General features: G+C 39.2%; 3 protein-coding genes across 4 annotated transcripts; all 3 read left to right on the forward strand.

Annotated features, from left to right (window-relative positions):
* Positions 1-2,065: 2,065 nt before the first annotated feature.
* Positions 2,066-6,190, forward strand: LOC308314796 (troponin I, slow skeletal muscle-like). Its single transcript, XM_080762495.1, has 6 exons — positions 2,066-2,087; positions 2,275-2,322; positions 2,968-3,099; positions 3,177-3,266; positions 4,836-5,009; positions 5,861-6,190. The coding sequence occupies exons 3-6, from the start codon at positions 2,995-2,997 to the stop codon at positions 5,948-5,950; spliced, it is 459 nt and encodes a 152-aa protein (XP_080618621.1). The 5' UTR covers positions 2,066-2,087; positions 2,275-2,322; positions 2,968-2,994; the 3' UTR covers positions 5,951-6,190.
* A 778-nt stretch (positions 6,191-6,968) lies between these two features.
* Positions 6,969-12,144, forward strand: LOC308314795 (troponin I, cardiac muscle-like). Of its 2 annotated transcripts, XM_080762494.1 has the most exons (7): positions 6,969-7,074; positions 7,940-7,975; positions 8,420-8,464; positions 9,011-9,142; positions 10,103-10,192; positions 10,924-11,097; positions 11,420-12,144. In XM_080762494.1, the coding sequence occupies exons 4-7, from the start codon at positions 9,011-9,013 to the stop codon at positions 11,498-11,500; spliced, it is 477 nt and encodes a 158-aa protein (XP_080618620.1). In that variant the 5' UTR covers positions 6,969-7,074; positions 7,940-7,975; positions 8,420-8,464; the 3' UTR covers positions 11,501-12,144. The 2 variants fall into 2 exon arrangements, with proteins under 2 accessions (XP_080618620.1, XP_080618619.1); XM_080762493.1 differs by lacking the exons at positions 6,969-7,074; positions 7,940-7,975 and having other exon boundaries at positions 8,381-8,464.
* A 2,438-nt stretch (positions 12,145-14,582) lies between these two features.
* On the forward strand, positions 14,583-19,265 carry bpgm (2,3-bisphosphoglycerate mutase). The gene is made up of 3 exons (XM_080760830.1): positions 14,583-14,666; positions 15,235-15,857; positions 17,041-19,265. The coding sequence occupies exons 2-3, from the start codon at positions 15,257-15,259 to the stop codon at positions 17,214-17,216; spliced, it is 777 nt and encodes a 258-aa protein (XP_080616956.1). The 5' UTR covers positions 14,583-14,666; positions 15,235-15,256; the 3' UTR covers positions 17,217-19,265.
* Positions 19,266-20,640: the final 1,375 nt, after the last annotated feature.

Below are 20,640 nucleotides of genomic sequence, written 5' to 3' on the forward strand. Positions count from 1 at the left end.
TGCCTGCCTGCCTGCCTGCCTTGCCTGCCTGCCTGCCTGTCTATCAAAATTCTTTCAACTGTGTTGACCTGGCAATAAAGGTATTGAAATAGATATATTTGGGAAATGGACACGGCCTACGGCCTGTTAAATTTGCACTACTTTTTTATTGGTGTAGTTAAAAATGCCATTATGTTTTGGGTGCGTTGAAAGTTGAAAGGTTACAAACTGCCCATGCTTCAACAAATGCAATGAAAGCTAATGTGTTGAATTACATCCCAACCATTGTACTCTGGTTCCCTCTCCAGAGGGTGTCATAGGGTTGCACTCTATAATTAGATGCCCTTAGATTGCTCCAGTAAAGTTGGACCAACTTGCTATTGTTTTATTTCTTCTCTCTTTTTAATACTTAATAGTGTCAATAATCTTACAGCTGTGTGGACTGGACACACCAGTTTAGTTATTGCTTTATTTAACATAGATTTAATATGTTTTGGCTCACTCCACACAAAGAGTGTGGGTTAAATTTTTTATGTTTGACAATGAACACCCCTAACAGGTGTCGTCAAACAACAGAAGAGTATATGTGTTCTACAGCCTGCTGCACAAACATCTATCTCCATAAAGGGTTTTATTATATCATTCCCGTTTTAATATTGAGGGGAGGGGGTGTGGGCAGTGTCACAGACAGGGGTATGGGGGTTGTGGTGGTGAGGGAAGGGGGTGTGGGCAGTGTCACAGACAGGGGTATGGGGGTTGTGGTGGTGAGGGGAGGGGGTGTGGGCAGTGTCACAGACAGGGGTATGGGGGTGGTGGTGGTGAGGGAAGGGGTTCTATTTTAGTGAACCATTCACATGAGGCACAGAAAGTATAAATCTGATTGATTATTCTCTATCCCGTCTCAGCTTGTTGACACTCACTCACACTTTTCCTCGCTGCTAAGGTAAGTGTTGATGAGCATTTCTGCTTCATTAACAGAGCTTCTAATATTTTTCATGCAATTTGCGGGATATCGTTGTTTGGTTTGATGGGTGTGGAGATGGGTGGAGCTGTACGGTAGGAGTACTGGGCAACTTCCCTATAGGTTTGTAATTTAATTCAAAACAATTAATGTCATTTTATATCTGTAAAACAAATATGACTGCATTATAAAATAGCCCTGTATGCTGTAATGACTGTGCTTGCTTTGCTTTTCGGCTGAAGTTGCTAGGGGTGTAACGATACATTTTAACAGCGATACGATACGTATCACGATACATGGTTGACGATACGATACATGGACGATATTGGTTCATTATGGCGATACGATACGATTCAATGATTTGAAATCGATACAGTAACTATTTAAAATACATTGACATTATTTTAAACTAAGTAATTAAACCCCTCTTTTTTCTTCTAAAATGTGCTAAATACCACGCACAAAAATGTAGTATTGATACAATCGATTATTTGCTTAGCAAAACGATTCGATATCGATATCTGCATTGCAAAACGATACAATACATATACATACATGTTCGTGACTCAGCACTGGGACAAATAAGGACAAAAAGTTATTTCACTAAATTTAATTCAAATTAAGCAAATATTAAATGTATTTAATTCATGTAAAATAGAAAAACAAATGTAGCTTTTAGAGTTTTGTGACTGGCAAGGTTCAACCAAGGCCTCATGCAGCAGCAGAGGCCTTGGTTAAACCTTTCCTACTACAAACACACACGTGACGTGGTACAACAGAAGTCAACTATCAATCAATCAACAATACATGCTCTAACTAGGTCAGGGACCACCTGGTGATAGGAGATCAGCTATTAAAGGATTTCATGCTCTATTCCCACTGACATGCATAACAATGACTCTAGTGCACACTTTGGTGTTTCGTATGAAAAGTATACCAAACACTTTGATTTACTTTTGATTTACTTTTTCTTTTCCATTTGCAGTTGGTGAATTATCACAGCAATCATGTCAGATGCGTAAGTATAGTCAAATCTAAGTTGGTCCTCATACAGTATATCACTGAAAAATAAACATACTTCAATAAAATACAGTAACACATTTTATTATTATTTTTCCCCTGTGGATCGTGCTCTGACAGACCACATGTAAGTATCTACATCTACCTTACCTTATTATTTGTCTACTACTTGAAAGTAATACTGCACTAGTGCACTTTACACACCTTATGCCTCATCATACGATGCACGTTGTGACTCGTGAGCCTATCGTAGCTCACAAGCTAAAAGCTCACAAAGTGTCACAGTATGAATTTTCCTTGTGTGATAAATCCAGGCAAAACCAGAGAAAAAGATCTCCTCCGCTCGGAAGTTGGGGTTAAAGGTAGGTATAACAGTTTAAAGTAGTGATGCACCGAATATTCGCCAGCAGAAAATATTCGGCAGAAAATGGCAAAAAATGCATTTTCGGCCTATTCGGTTTCGGCCCGGCAGAAAATATATCCCCGAATAGTGTATGCAATTAATGCATTCAAAAGAGCTGAATAAATGGACCCATAATAGTGATTCTTCTTATTTAAGTTAAGTTTTACCATAACCATTTATTTTGCCATAAATCAGGTAGCTTTAAGGTATGGCCAATTGGCCATGACAGCAATGGTAGGAAAAAAGATATATAATATTAAGCATATTCGGATATTCAGATATTCGGTATTCGGTTTTCGGCCATCTGTTTCCTATATTCGGTATTCGGTTTCAGCCAAGAATTTCCCTTTCGGTGCATCCCTAGTTTAAAGTTGTCAGCCATCATCCTGTACAATTATACTACAACATTAGCTAACAAAGAACATTAGACAATATACTGTAAAAGTTTAACTGCTTGCGTTTGAATAAGGATACATCAAGTTGCCACAGTTTGGTTGTTATTTATGACAGACGGTTAATTTTTGTTTTTATATAAAATGATCTTAACTGAGAAAGAAAGTCTTTCTAGTATTCTAGTATCATGTTCATTTGACACTTTGCCCAGATCAGGCTGCTGGCGGTAGCTGCTCAAATGCTGCAAGAAGAGACCGAAGCAGCCGTGAAATATAGAGTAGACACTCTGGCAGAAAGACGTCCTCCTCTCAAACTGTCTGGACTGTCAGTGCAGGAACTACAGGTGAGCATCTTCTCATAATCAGATGATACCACCATGTGGGTTTCTGATATCAAGAAGACTATCCTCTCTCTTCACAGGATTTATGCAGAGATCTGCATCACAAGACTGATGTTGTAGATGAGGAGCGATATGACTTAGAAGCCAAGGTCAAGAAAAATGAAAAGGAGGTGAGATGGTATGGTACACACCAGGGACGTGCACACATAGACATCAAAGGGGGCTTCAGCCCCTGCCCCTTTAACCCGTCTGTAAAACAACTGCCCTCTCCAGACCATGAATGCAGCATTTACTATGGTGAAAGAAATGCAAAAGCCACTTCTTTCCATGCCGTATACCGGAAGGTCTCCTGAACTTGAACGCAGAATTTTTCGTTGAACAAATGTATTTAGAAATCCATGTCGTACAATGCATCTCCACTAGCTAAAGAGTGCTGGGTTACGCCCCAAAAATAGCTGATCTACAAGGTCTCAACGCGTTGCAGCGCGACCCGTTGAGATTTCAGCACCTGCCTCTCTAACGCTCTCTGCACGTCCCTGGTAAATAAATAGAGAAGTCTGCGATATATCCATCAACCACATGAACACTAGCATCCCAATTTTGTGGCCAAACATTCTGTGAAAACAACTCACAATGCGAAATGTTGCAAGCTTTGTAGACGGCTATTTGTGGTGAAGAGATTTGGTGTAGAGGGTAAATTAAGGTCAATTATACTGTATGGCTAATTTAGTTAACAACAAGCAGCATGATTCATGACCAGAAGATCAGTGTCCTATGGCAGAGAAAGTGTAGCGCCCAGGATTATATTAGATAATTGGCACTGGTTGAAAAAACTGGGTTGCAAAATCGTGGGATAAAAATTATATATATTTTTTAGGATTGATTTTAAAATTATTTTACTTGTGTATAAAGCTCTCAATGGTCTCGCACCTTCCTACCTACATGACTGCCTGCCTAAATATGTCCCAACCCGCCCCCTAAGGTCTTCCACTGCTGGCCTGCTCGCTTTGCCTAAAAAAATTGCAACTAAAAAATACGGGGAAGCAGCTTTTTTCTTTTACGGGCCGTCGGCATGGAACAAGCTCCCACTGTACCTTCGTCAGGCAGCCTCTGTAGACATTTTTAAAGCACAGCTCAAGACCCACTTCTACAACATTGCTTTTAATTGATCTTTTATTTTTTGTTATTCATGTCCTCACTGTATTGCATTACTGCTTGTTTTTTAATGTCGTTGCCTTGCTTTTCTTTTTCTCCATTGCTCTGTAAAGCACTTTGAGCTGCATTTCATGTCATGAAAGGTGCTATACAAATAAAGTTTTATTATTATTATTATATAAAAAAGAGAGGGACATTATTCTACACACGTGGTTCAACTAACAATACCAGTACAACCAAGTCAGGCTCACATTTCTAACTCTTCTAGTGCTAACAATTACCAAACACTGCCTCCTTGTGGCTGCAATGGGAATCGGCCAGCACAAATAAGAACACAGGTATGTTGATTATTTTCTGTATGAGAGTAGAAGCATAGAGCAAGATTGCTGTATGAACACATCATGTAAGTTTAATTTCATGTCAGTTTGTTTGTTTGTTTGAGTGGCGATTAGGTGAACAATGACAGTGAAAAGCGTAAAGACATGAGACTATTGGGAATTTGGGATATTTGATACCCTTGTGTGAAATTGCATATGTTTATGGGGTTAATGTAAAGTCATTAATCATTTATATCTCTTGGTCAGATCGGTGATCAGAAGCTGAAGATCATAGAGATTCAGAGTAAGTTCAAGAAGCCAACTCTGAAGAGAGTTAAGATCTCCGCAGAAGCCATGCTGGCTGTTCTGTTGGGCTCCAAGGCCTCTTCAAACATCGACTTCAAGGCCAGTCTCAAGACCGTGAAGAAAGAGGAGGAGAAGGTACTGCACACACAGACACTGTACAATACATGCTGCATGCTCTGCTTCGCAAAGAGGAGAATCTTGAGAGAAACAAACAAGAACCTCGATCTGTGGCTTAATTTGTGGTCCAAATTGTTTTCATGGATTTGCCTGGTGGCTCCTTATGAGTTGTGAGGACTCAAGTTCGAATCTAACTCCCATTGTGTTTTGTATGTCTCAGCTCTCGCCGTTTTCACTCTCTTTACATTCTCCTATCTAATCAATCAACCACTTCGTTGTACAATGGTGTCTTAAAATGTGCCCAAAGTAGCCGATTTTATTATCAGTAAAAAGTTGTTAAAAATGTTTGCCTATAATGACAAGCCCAAAATAAGGAAGCTAGCTTTTAAGTGATTAAAGCATAAAACTCCTTAAAAGCCCATATATTTTCAGTATATTTCAGTATATACATAACATGTGACTGATACAGATACATGATCCCTTGATGACCTCTCATCAATATGTCCGTACATGGACTTGCCGTTGTCTAAGGCAATATTCGAACACCATAATAATTTTTTTTATCATAAGAACCAATTACTGAATTACAGTCTCCAGGTTCTCCTCAGAATGTGTATGTCACTGATTTACTATGACACTATCTATGGCACTTTAGACTCCACTAGGAGGACCACGGTTCTCAAAACATTTTAATTTCACCGTAACTCTGACAGTGTACAAATGGACCTGTTACAGACCTGTAATGGCCATTTAGGGATAGCTCTTTGTGTTTGTCTAATACTAATTTTGTATATGTCCGTGGAAAAAATAGAATTTTAACAAATGTCCACCACAAGGCAGCCTGGCAATGATGTTCTGTTCCTCACCAGAAAGAGGAGGTGACTGACTGGCGTAAGAATGTGGAGGCCATGTCTGGTATGGAGGGCAGGAAGAAGATGTTTAATGAAGCTGGAAACTAAAAACAAAACAAAAAAAGAAAGTACCTGCGATTGAGTGTGTGAATATTGTGAAAGTATTGTCAATCAAGAATCGTTCATGTTAACTGATTTGTAGAGGTTAAATAAATTAATCCAGAAGTCAATTATGTGGAGAAGGCGAGAAGCACAAAAGTTGACAAGTGATTTGTATTTTTTGTATACTGTACTTGGTTCACATTTTTGATAACTTTACATGTAGAATAAACCCTAATTTGGATTTTATTTTTTGTTCCTTCTTCTTTTTATTTTTCTTGAGAAATTATATTGTATTTCTGCAATGCTAAGATTTATTGCTAAAGTGATTGCAGGATTGTCAGACAAATGCTTACACACAGTCAACAATTCACAGCTGACATTTAGCAGACACTCTTTTTGAGAGAGACTTCCAGTGAATAGCATGAACCCTAGTCAACAAACAACAGGGTAAATGCAAACAATATGCTATTATTGTTTCAGTTATCTAAATAGAGATATGGCCTCTCAGGAACAGTTACCTTTTCTGGCCATGTGATGGCAGCAGTAGCTTTCAAACTGACCACAAACTGGAACAGTGCAATGAAATTAAAACCATCACAGGGTAAACAATGTAACAATGTCTCAAGTAATTTGTCAGACACGCCGTTTAGTGAGCTAAACATTACAGGGAGAAATACATGTATATTGGTATGTTTGTTGAAGTTACTGCAATAAGGCCTGTATAATATCCTTAAGCAGTTCATAAAATGCACAACATTGGCACATTTGCCAGCTTCTTTTGTAATATCTTAAATCAAATTACGCAATTCTGGTGTCCCGAAAGGTTTTGTTCAATGTCACACATACAAATGAAATTGATGCAGTACATCATTAGCAAAAATGTTCTCTGCCTTGCTGTAGACAGACTTTAAGACTCCTTCACAGGTGGACGGTCAGACTGAAATGTCTGAAGTATGAGGTGTGACAGAGACAAATGTCACACCTCAGACGTTGGGATGCGAGCAAAACAGAAAAAGAAACACAAGGGCAGAGGATCTATTTTAGTGAGCCTCTCACATGAGTATATATCTACCCTTCTGTTCTTCTTGTGTCACAAATACAGCAAGTAGCAATTTGTCAGCTGCTATACGGTAAGTTGATTCTTGGAAAATATCAGAGTATTAAGAAAGCAAACAGAAGGGTTTCATTCCAAAATTCCATTTTGGGACGATTTTACTGCCTTAAATGAATGTTCTTGCTAAAGTGAAAAAAGAAAAGCTCTCAAATATCCTTTTAAATCTTAAAACTAAACGTTTGAGTATGCAAAGGTTTCTTAAAATAGCCCGTAATGTGATTTACTTTCATGTAAACCATAATTTTCGCGAGACTAGGCATCAAACGTATATTGGATTTTGGAAAGAATGGATTGGGGAGGAGTGCTTGTTGTCCTGCTGACAGCAGCTGGTTGCTTTGTACTGTACAGACATTTCCAAGCCAAACATATATAAAATGGGGCATAACTTGTGCATTAGATTAATGGGTTGTGCTTTGAAAACTATCTTTATAGAAATCAGCTGGATGTTATGTTCATTGGATGCCGTTCCAACCTTGTTATAAATGTAACGGTCTGGTACAATGTAAAGGTTAAGCACACATGCCGGTCATTGTGAAACCACATAGTACAGAGAAAACATATTCATGGGTCACACTGTATAATTAATTATGACCACTGACCAGATACAAAATATTAATTTTGTAGTACCAGTACAAGTACCAGTCAAGTAAATAGTAGTTTTAGCTGTCTTAGCAGTGTCATTCTTTAAGCTTACGTTTGACTTGTGAGATAATGCCACCCATGATCCACAGTAGACTCCTCTATGGTTTTATTATGATCAAATTTGAGTAGCACGTTTTTGTCATCGTCTCCAAGACTGTTTGCATGCTAAATCCAAACATAAATCCAAGGTCATATTTCAATAGGCCTACAATAAAAATGTTTCTTTTGAAATTTGACAGAAGATACGCCAAACTGCAACCATGTCTGAAGCGTAAGTATCTCATTCGTTATTGCAAGTTTGCAACTTAAGTCACTCTGGTTAAAAGCATCTGCTAAATGCGTAACTTATTTATAAATGTTGTTTTATCCCTGTTTTTAACCATTCAAAATGTAAAATTCCTGTGGAAAACATGGATGTAACAAAATGCATTCTTCTCTCTCTATGACTGATTGTGGTGCCATGTTCATATACTAGGCCGGTAAGTTTATGTCCCTGTCAAATCTAGAATAAATACATTTTCAAGTAAATCATGAATTCTATTATAGGCCTAATGGATCTAATAAAGATGAATTATGAAGAGTGGCTGTATTCTGTAGTCTGTAGTATTTGTGGAGATGATTTAATTAGTTATTCAAATAATTAACATGACCTCAAGAACAATCTTTTTGTTCTATAGCTATTTAAAAAAATACAGATGTCTCAAATTCCTCTTTTCCAGAAACCAAAGCCAAAGATCTCTGCATCTCGCAGACTGTACTTAAAGGTACAGTGTGTGTGTGTGTGTGTGTGTGTGTGTGTGTGTGTGTGTGTGTGTGTGTGTGTGTGTGTGTGTGTGTGTGTGTGTGTGTGCGCGTGTGCGTGTGCGTGTGTGTGTGTGTGTGTGTTTGTGCGTGCGCATGCATTCGTGCGTCTTCTATGTGTCTGTGCTCACGTGCCGGTGTGTACAAAAGATTATTTTGACTGACTTATTACTGGCTATGAGCAATACATTGCATGTGTTCATTTTAATGCTGAGTGCATTTCAAAGGATTTTATTATGTAATCAATAGTCACTATGCATGCATGTACACTGTATGTATGTATGTATGTATGTATGTATGTATGTATGTATGTATGTATGTATGTATGTATGTATGTATACATTCTGCAGCATTCCCTTGCTACCTGCTCATGCCTTGAAGGCCTCACTGACCAAAAGCTTGCATTAAATGTTTTTGTTTTTTTAATGTGTAGCTTTTTTCATTTACTGTAATAATAATAATAATAATAGAAAAACTGTCATTATAAATTACATACGGGTATGGTGTAGATGGCACTGGTAAAGAAGGCTACGGCCATGCTGGAGACTGATAAGGAGGAGAGGAAAGCAGAGAGAAAGAGGGTCCTAGCAGAGAGGGTTCCACCACTCGCACTGTCTGGCCTGTCTTTGCAAGATCTGCAGGTAACAGTACGCACTCTCACTGTCTGACCAGTCTCTGCCAGACTTGAAGGTAACACACACTCACACTGTCTGGCCAGTCTCTGCCAGACTTGAAGGTAACACACACTCACACTGTCTGGCCAGTCTCTGCCAGACTTGAAGGTAACACACACTCACACTGTCTGGCCAGTCTCTGCAAGACTTGAAGGTAACACACACTCACACTGTCTGACCAGTCTCTGCCAGACTTGAAGGTAACACACACTCACACTGTCTGACCAGTCTCTGCAAGACTTGAAGGTAACACACACTCACACTGTCTGACCAGTCTCTGCCAGACTTCAAGGTAACACACACTCACACTGTCTGACCAGTCTCTACCAGACTTGAAGGTAACACACACTCACACTGTCTGACCAGTCTCTGCCAGACTTGAAGGTAACACACACTCACACTGTCTGACCAGTCTCTACCAGACTTGAAGGTAACACACACTCACACTGTCTGACCAGTCTCTACCAGACTTGAAGGTAACACACACTCACACTGTCTGACCAGTCTCTACCAGACTTGAAGGTAACACACACTCACACTGTCTGACCAGTCTCTACCAGACTTGAAGGTAACACACACTCACACTGTCTGGCCAGTTTCTGCCTCCAGGTAAAAGTACACGGGTGACGGGAGTGACGGGACCACTTTAGACTATCTCTTATAGACTGGTCCTGTATTTGAATGTCTTTTTACTTTTATTTTTACCTTCCCCCAAATATAGGGTGGTATATATATATATATATATATATATAATTTCTGTACCAATGTCAAAAAGCCTAAAGTAAATATCCTCATTATATTTATTGTATGATCATAGTTGTCTGTAAGCAACATGGTTGTACAACAACAAAGTATAAATTGAGCTTCATTTCTGTATTTTATGATAATAGAGCAATGCTGCTTCTGATACAAGAACTCTCCCCACAGAATATCTGCAAAGAGCTATCTCAGAAAACCGATACTGTTGATGAGGAACGCTATGACATCAGTTTCAAAGTGTCCAAAAGCGATACGGAGGTACAGTGATCGTTTTATCTGTTTGTAAGGCTTTTGTTTCACTGTTTGTTTTTATATTATGTGCATTTATTATAATAGTTGTCATTGTTATCAATTTATATAAATATTATGATTGTTTTATGCTTGCACAACACACTCATTCAACCACGTAACCACAAAAAAATACAATCGCTATACCTGAAGTGTTGTGAGCTCGTAGATTTGAAAAAAATATATAAAATTTCTATTTTCACCTACCGGTATATTATAGGCAAAAAATATTTTATAATTTAGATTTATATCATATATATTTTGTAGGTCCTATAATGATGCCCACAAATATTAGTGCTCTTGTATCACTTGCTATGCAAACCCTCCGTTTATCGATAAGGCTTCCAGAGGGAGGTCTCCAAAAACAATGCCCTTTGCATGTTGGTGGCCCAGGGGTCCTTTATCTCTAGATCCGGCTGATAGAGGGTATGCGCATGCATAAAGTGAGTGGCAAATTGAGTTTAACGTTATTTAATGCAATCAGATAGGACTTTAAGGCCAGAAAGTAGTTGATTGCCACTCAGTAGGAGTTCCCACACAACTTCCAGGTATGATGATGATGTTGCGCGCATACCCTCTATTTAGACGCCATGGTTAAATTGGTCAAGCCCTTCAATATCTGTGTCATTTTAGATGTTGCTATATTCTATACTACAGCAACATAAGATCTTCTTCAGTAAAACTCAAGATTTACCGTGCAGATTCTGGAGCTGTCTCAGAAGGTCCTAGAGCTGAAGGGCAAGATGAATAAACCAACCCTGAAGAGGGTGAGGGTCTCTGCCGATGCCATGATGAGCGCTCTGCTGGGAGCCAAGGTCAAAGAGTCTGTCGACTTCAAAGCCAACCTGAAGACCGTTAAGAAGGAAGAGGAGAAGGTCAGTACTCAGTTCTGCGCTACAACTTACATTTAACTTCAAGGTTGACAACAAATGACAAGCATACTTTTATATGTCTATATATGTTCTAGATTTTTATTATCAGATATCTGCTTCTGTTCAAAATATGTTAATATGTTGACATTGGACTTTAGGGATGTGGGTTCAACTCTATCATGAAAATGTAATATGGAGATTGGCATGAATATTGAAAATACTTGTGAATTAATACATTACAACTTGATATGTGTGACGTATGTATTCCTCACAACCATTCTATGTTGTTGTCTCCCCCCACGCACACACACACACACCCACACAGAAAGAAGAGGTGACAGACTGGCGTAAAAACGTGGATGCCATGTCAGGAATGGACGGCAGGAAGAAGTTGTTTGACAATTAAATTGTCAAACAGCTATTTAATAAAAAATTAAATAGCAGATCTGTAAGCTCGAAACGTGTCACAATGCGACCAGTTTGAGCTTATAGATCAGCTATTTTTAATTATTTTGTGTGACACCGTAGATTAGAATGACATTAATTTATGGAGAAAAAAAACATTTAAAAAAGTTACAATATGGAGATAAGACGTTTCTGCCCGACACCAAAGAAAAGTTTCTAATTTGAACCGTTTACTCATGGAAATTATAACACAGTGACCTCATAATTCTACCAGAAGATTCCTGCCTCGCATGAAATGCTCACCAATACAAAGTGTAATTAGAAAGCCTACTTTCCTTAGTGTACGCACTTTGAGCCCCCCACCACACATATAAATGCACATTTTGGCAAGATATTTTAGTTACTCCACTGCGCCCTCTACCGATATTTTCAGGCCAAAAAGTGCATTTATTTGTGTGGTGGGGGGCTCAAAGTGCATCCACTAAGGAAAGTAGGCTTTCTAATTACACAACCCGTCTTTAATTGTATTGGTGAGTAGGTAAAACATCAGCAGCAAGAGCAGTAATGCTACCAGAAGATGTAACCCTTTTGTTTTGTGTAATCTAATGGATTATAAAGATGAAGTCTCCTTCATGATTTATTTGAGAGTATCATTTCATTTGGCTTTGCTTGTAGATTTTTATCACAATTAGCTGATGTTGCTTTGTTTTTGTCTCATTTAATTCCTTTACAAACAAGTAACAATTCCATATAATGCAATTATGCCAACTGGACACTGACCAACTGCATGTTTATTACACCTTTTTTCCATAGAGCCCGACTGGGCATATTGTATATTTGTCTGTCATTAAATGTTTCGATGGATTGAATACAAAAGGACCCCAATGGAAACAAGCCATAGGCTTCCTTGAGTTTAAAATGTTTTGTATTAAAGTGTGAACTGTACTTTTCCACCCAAAAAACAGCTATTACAGTAGGAGAACGGGGTAAGATGAGCCAGCGTTTAAGTTGAACCACCCCCTTTATCTAGAAAACTAGAAACCTGTGTTGCCATGTGACCTTAAATCTATAGTAAGCATCCACAATTTACACCTGGCTGTGAAGTTGGGAAGCACATGGGGAAAGTAGAAAACATTATTTTACACAAAAAACTGTTTTTGTCGGTCAAAGTAAAATTTCGACACATCATGTAAAATGACTGCTATACAAAGCAAAATGTAACTAGGTCTAAAATGTAATATCAATCACGTTGATGATTTGCCAATGGATAGAACCATGTTAATCATTTAGCAGTAGATTATTCTAGTCATTGTTTTCTAAAATGGTGGCTATGGGTAAGATGAGCCAATGTCCAGGGGTAAATTGAGTCAATGGGAATCACTATTCATATTTTTTATTAAGTCTTTGCTACTCAAATTATACTGAATGACCTTTAATTTGCATGTGCATACTCATTTAACAGAATATAAGGTTCTGAATAACACACTTTATTTAATTATCTTAATAGTGTTTAAATAATAAATAAATAAATAAGACTATTTTCAAAAGGGAAAACTGTTATTATATTATTATTGATAAGTGAATACATTATCTGTTCAAGTTTAAGCTTTTAACATTAGAATATCATGTGGTTCGACTTGCCCCTCGACTTGGATCAATTTACCCCTTACCTGGGGCAAGTTGAGCCACATGACCACTTTTTTAAAAAAGGTCATATTTTCATGGCCCTTTGTCATAGATGCTTAATCATCACTTCAATTGATAGAAGACATCCTGAAATATGGGTAGATCATTAGATTTCACTGCCATCTCATTTCGCCTTGCTTCCAGCCTTCCAGGACAACTTAAGCAAAAAGTGGTTCATCTTTTACCCCGTTCTCCCCTATTCAATGAATCAAATATCAAAATGAATATTTTTGAATAGGCTATACAATGTAAGATGACTATTGGTACTTTCGCAAAATATTTACACAAGCAGTTTTTTAATAATCATTAGTAGCCTAATGGCCTGGGTATAAAATAACTAAGTGGAAGTAAGGTAGAAATAACAACTAGATGTTACAGTCAGATAAGTTAAGTTCAGAAGAACATTACATCATTACTTTACTGTTATGCATACTGCTCAGTGCCCAGCAGGCCTACTGGTTTGTGGCATTTAAAGGCAACCCTTAACCTTTTGCAGAGTTGTTGCCTTCTCTGTTGTCTTGAACTTCAATTAAGCAGAAAGCACACATTTATTAAGGTCAGATAAGTTAAGTTCAGAAGAACATTACATCATTACTTTACTGTTATGCATACTGCTCAGTGCCCAGCAGGCAGCAGCCCAACTATGAAATCCACCTAAAACTTTGCAATTTATTTGAAAAGTACTCATTTTAATTAGTCTACTTAATGAATGAATTGGCAATTAGCTCATGTACATTGTTTCAGAGCAGACCCAGATTAGGTATAGCCTATAGTTACTTACTAGGCTATCAAGACAAAATCTGTGTATCCAATGACGGATGATGTAAAAAGAAATAGGCCTACACAAATCCAGCCATGCTATTAACATTACACAATACTGTCTATAGTACTACAACTCTACAAGTAACAAAAAACCTTACAGGAGGACATGCGAGTTCTCTTCCACTGCCATGGTGTTGAATGTTGATGTTGACGAAGTACACACACACACACACACACACACACACACACACACACACACACACACACGCCATGTGCGCCGCTGCCACCACGCCTTCTTCGTTGAATTATAAATCCACTTTCACTCTTCGTCGTGCGAAGGTGTCGTGCGCCAAAAATAGCCGACGTGCAAGCCTTAGAGTATATATACTCTAAGGTGCAAGCTCACAGCGCTTCGCATCACGACAGCGACGACGCGCAGTGAGCTTGCAGATCAGCTATTTCCGCCACGCGACACCGCCGTACGACGCAGCGTGGATGTGGGCGGTGGGCGCTCTTCCAGCTTCCATATATGGACCGCGAGACACAACGTCCGTCGACGGTACCGCCCTTTGTGTTACATTGGCCGTTTTCATTGGGCGAAGGGAATGACAATCGCATGCCGTCAACGGGAACCCCTCTCTCCGAGGACTGGCAGTACAAATCGTGTACCGTTCCAAATAACAGTCACGTCTGAAAAACAACTGCAACAGGACAAACAGGTAAAACCCACAATTGGGACATCGTTTTGTTCCTCGCTTGCAAATATGCATAATAAAGTACTAGTTACAGGTATTATGTGTAATACCTCCTCGTTTACGTCTAGACGGCCATAGTATTGTATCCGCTATCTATACGATCGTAGGCCTACTGTCTGTAGCCTACTTTTAAATGCGTGTGCGACCCGATCCATCCCTAAAAAAATACTCCCTATTTAACAAGGATGCGGGTTATACACGAGTTTGAAATCTGTACACACACACACACACACACACACACACACACACACACGCACATTTATAAAACAAATTACATTCTTCTAACCTACTCTGCAAAGAAGGCCTACTGGTTTGTGGCATTTAAAGGCAACCCTTAACCTTTTGCAGAGTTGTTGCCTTCTCTGTTGTCTTGAACTTCAATTAAGCAGAAAGCACACATTTATTAAGGTCTGTGACAGTGTTTATCTTTATGACAGGATGTTTGTTTCTCTTTGTATGACATCAAGGTTATTGATGTTGATAACTGACTGCAGCAAATATGTTAAATTGATTTGTTATTGCATGTGTGCAGGTCTCCACTGCTGGTCCTTCGGATGTCCAAATACAAACTCTTTCTGCTGAGGCATGGCGAGGGGGCATGGAATAAGGAGAACCGCTTCTGCAGCTGGGTGGACCAGAAGCTGAGCGAGGACGGGGTGAAAGAGGCACAAGCATGTGGCCGTCTTCTGAAGGAGCAAGGCTACGAGTTTGACATTGTGTTCACATCACTCCTGAGCCGCTCCATCCAGACAGCATGGCTGGTCCTCGAGGCCATGGGCCAGGAGTGGGTCCCCGTGGTCAAATCCTGGAGGCTGAACGAGCGCCACTACGGCGCCCTGATCGGCCTCAACCGGGCAGAGATGGCCCTCAACCACGGCGAGGAGCAAGTGAAAGTGTGGCGGAGGAGCTACGACATCACACCGCCCCTGATCGACGAGTCCCATCCGTACTTTCTGGAGATCTACAACGACCGCAGGTACGCCACCTGTGATGTGACAAAGGAGAACCTCCCCCGGGCGGAGAGCCTAAAGGAGGTGCTCGACAGGCTCCTGCCGTACTGGGATAGCACCGTGGTACCGGAGATAAAGAGCGGTCGGGCGGTGCTCATTTCTGCACATGGCAACAGTTGCAGGGCCCTGCTGAAGTACCTGGAAGGTCTGCTCCTATTGTCAACATTGTTTGAGTTTCATTGGATTGCACAACAGCCTACTTGTAGGATTTTCAACTATGGTTGTGGGGAATCACAAACCACTGCTGGTGATCATTATAGACCAATTCAGTTATAAATATATATAAAACATGAAGCAGTTAACCACATGAATCCTAACATCACTAATATTCGCTATATTCTGGGGGCGAACATTTGGCGAAATGAGCAGATCTACAAAAACACATTTCGGCAAAGAGATTTGGTGTAGGAGAAAAAAAGGAGAGACTTAATACAGACCATGGGAGCCCGGTCATTAAAATGTGTATATGGTTTATACGTGTATGGTTAAGCATCATTTATACTCCGTTGTATGCCGGTGTCGCGTGCTGAAATTATTTTCTTTTTGTCAAGTATAAGCTTCAGCTGTCTTTCTTGGTCCCTACCCTGGTATTGCAGTAAATGCTACTCTACTGTAGCCTATCTAAATGTTTCACATCCAGAAATGGAAAGTTGAACTTCTGCAAAAAGGCCAGTGAGTTTATGTTACATTTCATTGGTTGCTGTGATGAAGTCCAGTCCACATTGACCTTTAAGAAAACTCTGTGGACACACCACACGTCACTGGACACTCTGCGACTTTATATAGACTGTTACGTAACATTAAATACAGACAGGATATGCTGCTTGAAATTAATTGACAATGGTACACATTTAGTAACATTGTGTAATTGTACATTTGTCATTTAAAGCTACGCCCCAGGATTTATTAGCACATTTGCAGTGGTTGTGGTCTCCCTACTCTTCCATTGAGAATTCTTTACCCTGCTATTGGTAGCACACAGACTGGTTGACAATGTCATTAAAGTTATTTGAAGCAGATAGTGCACCAGATTGATTTTATTTATTTATAAGATCACCAATAGCTTACTGTGTATCACAGCAGCTGCTCTTCTTGGGGTCTCAAATCAGACACCAGGTGCACCATCTTGTTTATTGTAATTAGCTAGCACAATCTTCTTTTTTGTAGTATGTGGACATCATTGCAATTACTTCTCTCCACAGGGAGAGTAAGACAACATACAAAACAATTTAGGATTGTAGCTTAAAGATCATTTACTGTTAGTTTTATCAAGTGTCATTTGAATATACGTATTAGTGCACTCATGATAACTGTCCTTCTTTCAAAAGGTGTATCGGATGCAGAAATCGCCAACGTGACTTTACCCACTGGGATACCAGTGTTGCTTGAGCTGGATGAGAACCTTCGCCCTTTGAAACCCCGGCAGCTATTGGGAGACCAGGTGAAGATTCAGGCGGCTATTAAGATGGTGGAGGATCAGGGGAAAGTCAAGCCGTCCATCTGAATGCTGTCAGCTGGCTGTAAGACTTGCAAAAGCCCTTTTCAGATTGCCTATGCACAGTAATAATCAATAACAATAGACTGCTTTAGTGAAATTCACAGGAAAGGTCCAAGTCTCACTTCTGTATGGTGACGTATTTCCAAATGAAATGAGATAGGCAGGTTTTATTTGAACATTGAAAAGTGGGCGTGTCATAACAAACCCTACATAAGCACATGTAGGGTAAGCAATGTTGTTTTACAGGAAGAATACACAATTCGATTTTGATATAAGAATGCAAGGAAACCTCTTGACTTTATTTTACTGAAATATTGGCATGGGCTAGATTGAGGTTGTTACAACTACTGTATTACTAGTCCGACAGTCGAATGAAAGACTCAAGAGACGGGTACTGTATGTATGTGTCTTAGCACTGTGATCAAATGTGTCGTATAAGCATAGAAGTGTTTTAGATTTGATCTGAATGGAAACCCTGTAAGTTATCTACAGCAGCGGTCCCCAAACCTTTTTGTCCGTGCACCTGCACGGACATGGTGACCTAGCTGACAACGCTAAGTCTTGTTGTATTTGGCCAAAAATGATATATTTTTAATACGATTATGGCAAATAATCAAAGAATGTCACTGCACTGAGAGACATGCAGCTGCTGTATACTCCCGCAGCTGCTTTATACATCTCCTTACAACAGTGTTTTACCGGATTTTGCCGTTTGTGATAAATAACACCATAAAACCGCCATTACCCTTTTCATGTCACACATCCCCTAGAGGGCGTTTGCACACCACAAGGGGTGCATGCACCACAGTTTGGGAAGCCCTGATCTACAGTGATGTAATAATGGTAATGAGAGGATGGTGACCATCCTATTTACCGTTTGTTGTTACTGAAGGATATTGAAAGCGTTGGTCGCTGTTACATTGATGCACTTTGGGAATATCCCAATGCATTTTCTTAAACACGTGCCTTTAGTATTAATTGCTAAGAAGTTGAAAGTCAATCACTTCCTAAAAGGGTTTTTACAAGTCTTAAGTGCGTTATTTATTCAAGAACAAAACCATTTTGTTAACAAGCATTACCTCATAGATATCAATAGCCAGGTCTTTCATTCCAAGAGTGGAGGCTGATTCTGTGCCACAGAAATCCTGTATATATTATGTACTACTGAAACTCCATCCGATATGAGGTCATATTCCTACATGCCCTATATTTTGGTGATCATGGTATTTCGTATAACAGTAGTGCCAATACAAAATTTGTGGGGACGAAACCATTATAATGGCCGCTCAAGCATTTTCTCCTGCATTAAATTGTTATATCTGTGCATATGGGACAACATATATGCTGATACCATATATTTGTGATATCCAGTATATATATATATATAAATGCCAATGTCTCGGTTGGGCTCTAATCTCATTTTGTGGAGTATTTCCCCCATCAAGTAGGCTTAATGTGATCATTTGTTGAGGTTTCACACACATGAGACATGTTTGTTGCATCCGGGTCATACCTTAATCAAGGGCAACAATGGTCAATGGATGATGAAAAATATTTTGGATTTGAAAATGATCATTTAACAATCAAGACTATAAAGTCAGACTATTTAACTAATATCTTCAGTGAATGAAGATGGATTGCCTCAGTTTTATATAGTAAAAGCCTCAAGCTGCGTTACTGTTGCTCATGTACTGTTAAAGTTAGTGGAATATTTAAATCAAACTAAACATTATCGTCTAAGTCTGTTACGTATAATTGTGTTTTAGTATTATTTCAGGTGTACCACTGTACTGTATGTTTGTTTATGTAAGTACTGTAACTATCCTGTATGTCATTTGTGTCTTTACCTTGCACTGCCTGTGTGTTATTTCACTGCCATGCTCATTTTGTACACTATTAAATGTTACACCCAGGTATGATGATCAGATATAATCCCGTAGTCAACCTACTGTACTGTACCAGTGCGTTATCTTCCCTCAGATCTTAACACTTGATCTCACCACTTGATAGTTTGCATGATGAAATAAAAGGGAAGTTAATATTTTCAACATGTGATGACAGTGTTTCCTACTTTGGCGTTTTGGATTTGTTCATCAATATGGCATGTCAGAAACTATACTGCAACAGAAATTAGGACACTCATGTGAGGGGACTTTATTTTTTGGAAGTTGTAGGATCAAACCCAATCAATGTGATGAACAATTGAGTCTGATTCCTTACCACAGATGGATAGGGAGTGGTCCTTTGCTTTACTATTCCAGTAATGTGCCCAAACCAAACCAGTGGCTCCATGCCAGGGAAAAACCCATTGACCGGGTGGAATGTCTCTGAATAAGGGAGCCCAATGCAGCATTCATATATACTCTATTCCCCTTTCTCTGACAGTTATGCACATTAGTGTTTATGGAAATATGTTGTGTAGTGTGGGTATATTGAATTAAACGATACAATAAAAGACAGACATTGTCAAAGCTTTGTATGCTTCAGTCAGATTTTATGCGGATGTTGAATTGAACTGCTGAAAGCAGAGGATAAACGATTTGATGATTTTAAACGAGCTATTCATTTTAATAGTGTATTTCCCAGATGATTAAGATACAGTAAAGTGATAAGACTGGGCCACGTTAAGTCTATAGTGTCCCTATATATTCTGGGGAAATTGGACAAACATTTGGTAAGAATATAACCAATCTACAAGTTCAAGTTCACAATGTGTTGTAACCCATTGTGAGCTTGTACTTGGCTGCTATTTTTGGTGAGCCCTATAGTATTAATGCCAAGCGAAAACAGGAGGGGTCCATAGATCGAGCCCTGGGGGACTACAGTATGTATAGCATACACTCCTGCTGGGACATGCTGCACTCACTGTTTCACTTACAGTTTGCTTAAATCCTCCACAGAATATAGCCTACTTTAAAAAAAAAAATCTATCACCAAGGGGAAGTGCATTCCCACCTGGGCTAACATGGAGAAAAGTCTTGTTTATGCAGGTGTGGAATATCACTGAGGAAAGACAATAAAAAAGTAATATCAGAACACCATTTGGGACATCTGTCAGACTGTGACCAAAGCTGTATACTATAGTGTCACTGTCATTCAGTCACTAACAGGGTTGAAGACACAGGGACTGCATGCGAATTCTGTTCTGTCCACCTGGTGGACCACCTCCACCTGAAGGTTTGTTGACAGAATGATGCACTTGTTATTGATTTAATTAATGTTCCATAAAACCTCATAGTGAGAAAGGACTACAGCATTTGAGAACTCACTGATGCAATCATGCAAATAAATAACCAAACCGAAAATGCTGCGCGCACGTCACACACGCACGAACATGCACTTTCCCAATGATGGCATTTATAAGAAAGACCATAAATGTCTATCTAAATTTAAACTTGTTCACAATATAGAAAAATAAAATATAGCCTAC

Source organism: Protomyctophum bolini, assembly GCF_963924005.1.
Source record: "Protomyctophum bolini genome assembly, chromosome: 4".
Taxonomy (NCBI): domain Eukaryota; kingdom Metazoa; phylum Chordata; class Actinopteri; order Myctophiformes; family Myctophidae; genus Protomyctophum; species Protomyctophum bolini.

What these genes read in the sequence shown, in the direction of transcription:
- LOC308314796 (XM_080762495.1), top strand. Translation starts at nt 2,995, where the DNA reads ATGCTGCAAGAAGAGACCGAAGCAGCCGTGAAATATAGAGTAGACACT. An exon ending in TCAAGAAAAATGAAAAGGAG is followed by an intron (nt 3,267 to 4,835) that starts GTGAGATGGTAT and finishes TCTCTTGGTCAG; the next exon opens with ATCGGTGATCAGAAGCTGAA. An exon ending in TGAAGAAAGAGGAGGAGAAG is followed by an intron (nt 5,010 to 5,860) that starts GTACTGCACACA and finishes GTTCCTCACCAG; the next exon opens with AAAGAGGAGGTGACTGACTG.
- LOC308314795 (XM_080762493.1), top strand. Translation starts at nt 8,396, where the DNA reads ATGTCTCAAATTCCTCTTTTCCAGAAACCAAAGCCAAAGATCTCTGCA. An exon ending in CTCGCAGACTGTACTTAAAG is followed by an intron (nt 8,465 to 9,010) that starts GTACAGTGTGTG and finishes GGTATGGTGTAG; the next exon opens with ATGGCACTGGTAAAGAAGGC. An exon ending in TTAAGAAGGAAGAGGAGAAG is followed by an intron (nt 11,098 to 11,419) that starts GTCAGTACTCAG and finishes ACACCCACACAG; the next exon opens with AAAGAAGAGGTGACAGACTG.
- bpgm (XM_080760830.1), top strand. Translation starts at nt 15,257, where the DNA reads ATGTCCAAATACAAACTCTTTCTGCTGAGGCATGGCGAGGGGGCATGG. An exon ending in CCTGCTGAAGTACCTGGAAG is followed by an intron (nt 15,858 to 17,040) that starts GTCTGCTCCTAT and finishes TTCTTTCAAAAG; the next exon opens with GTGTATCGGATGCAGAAATC.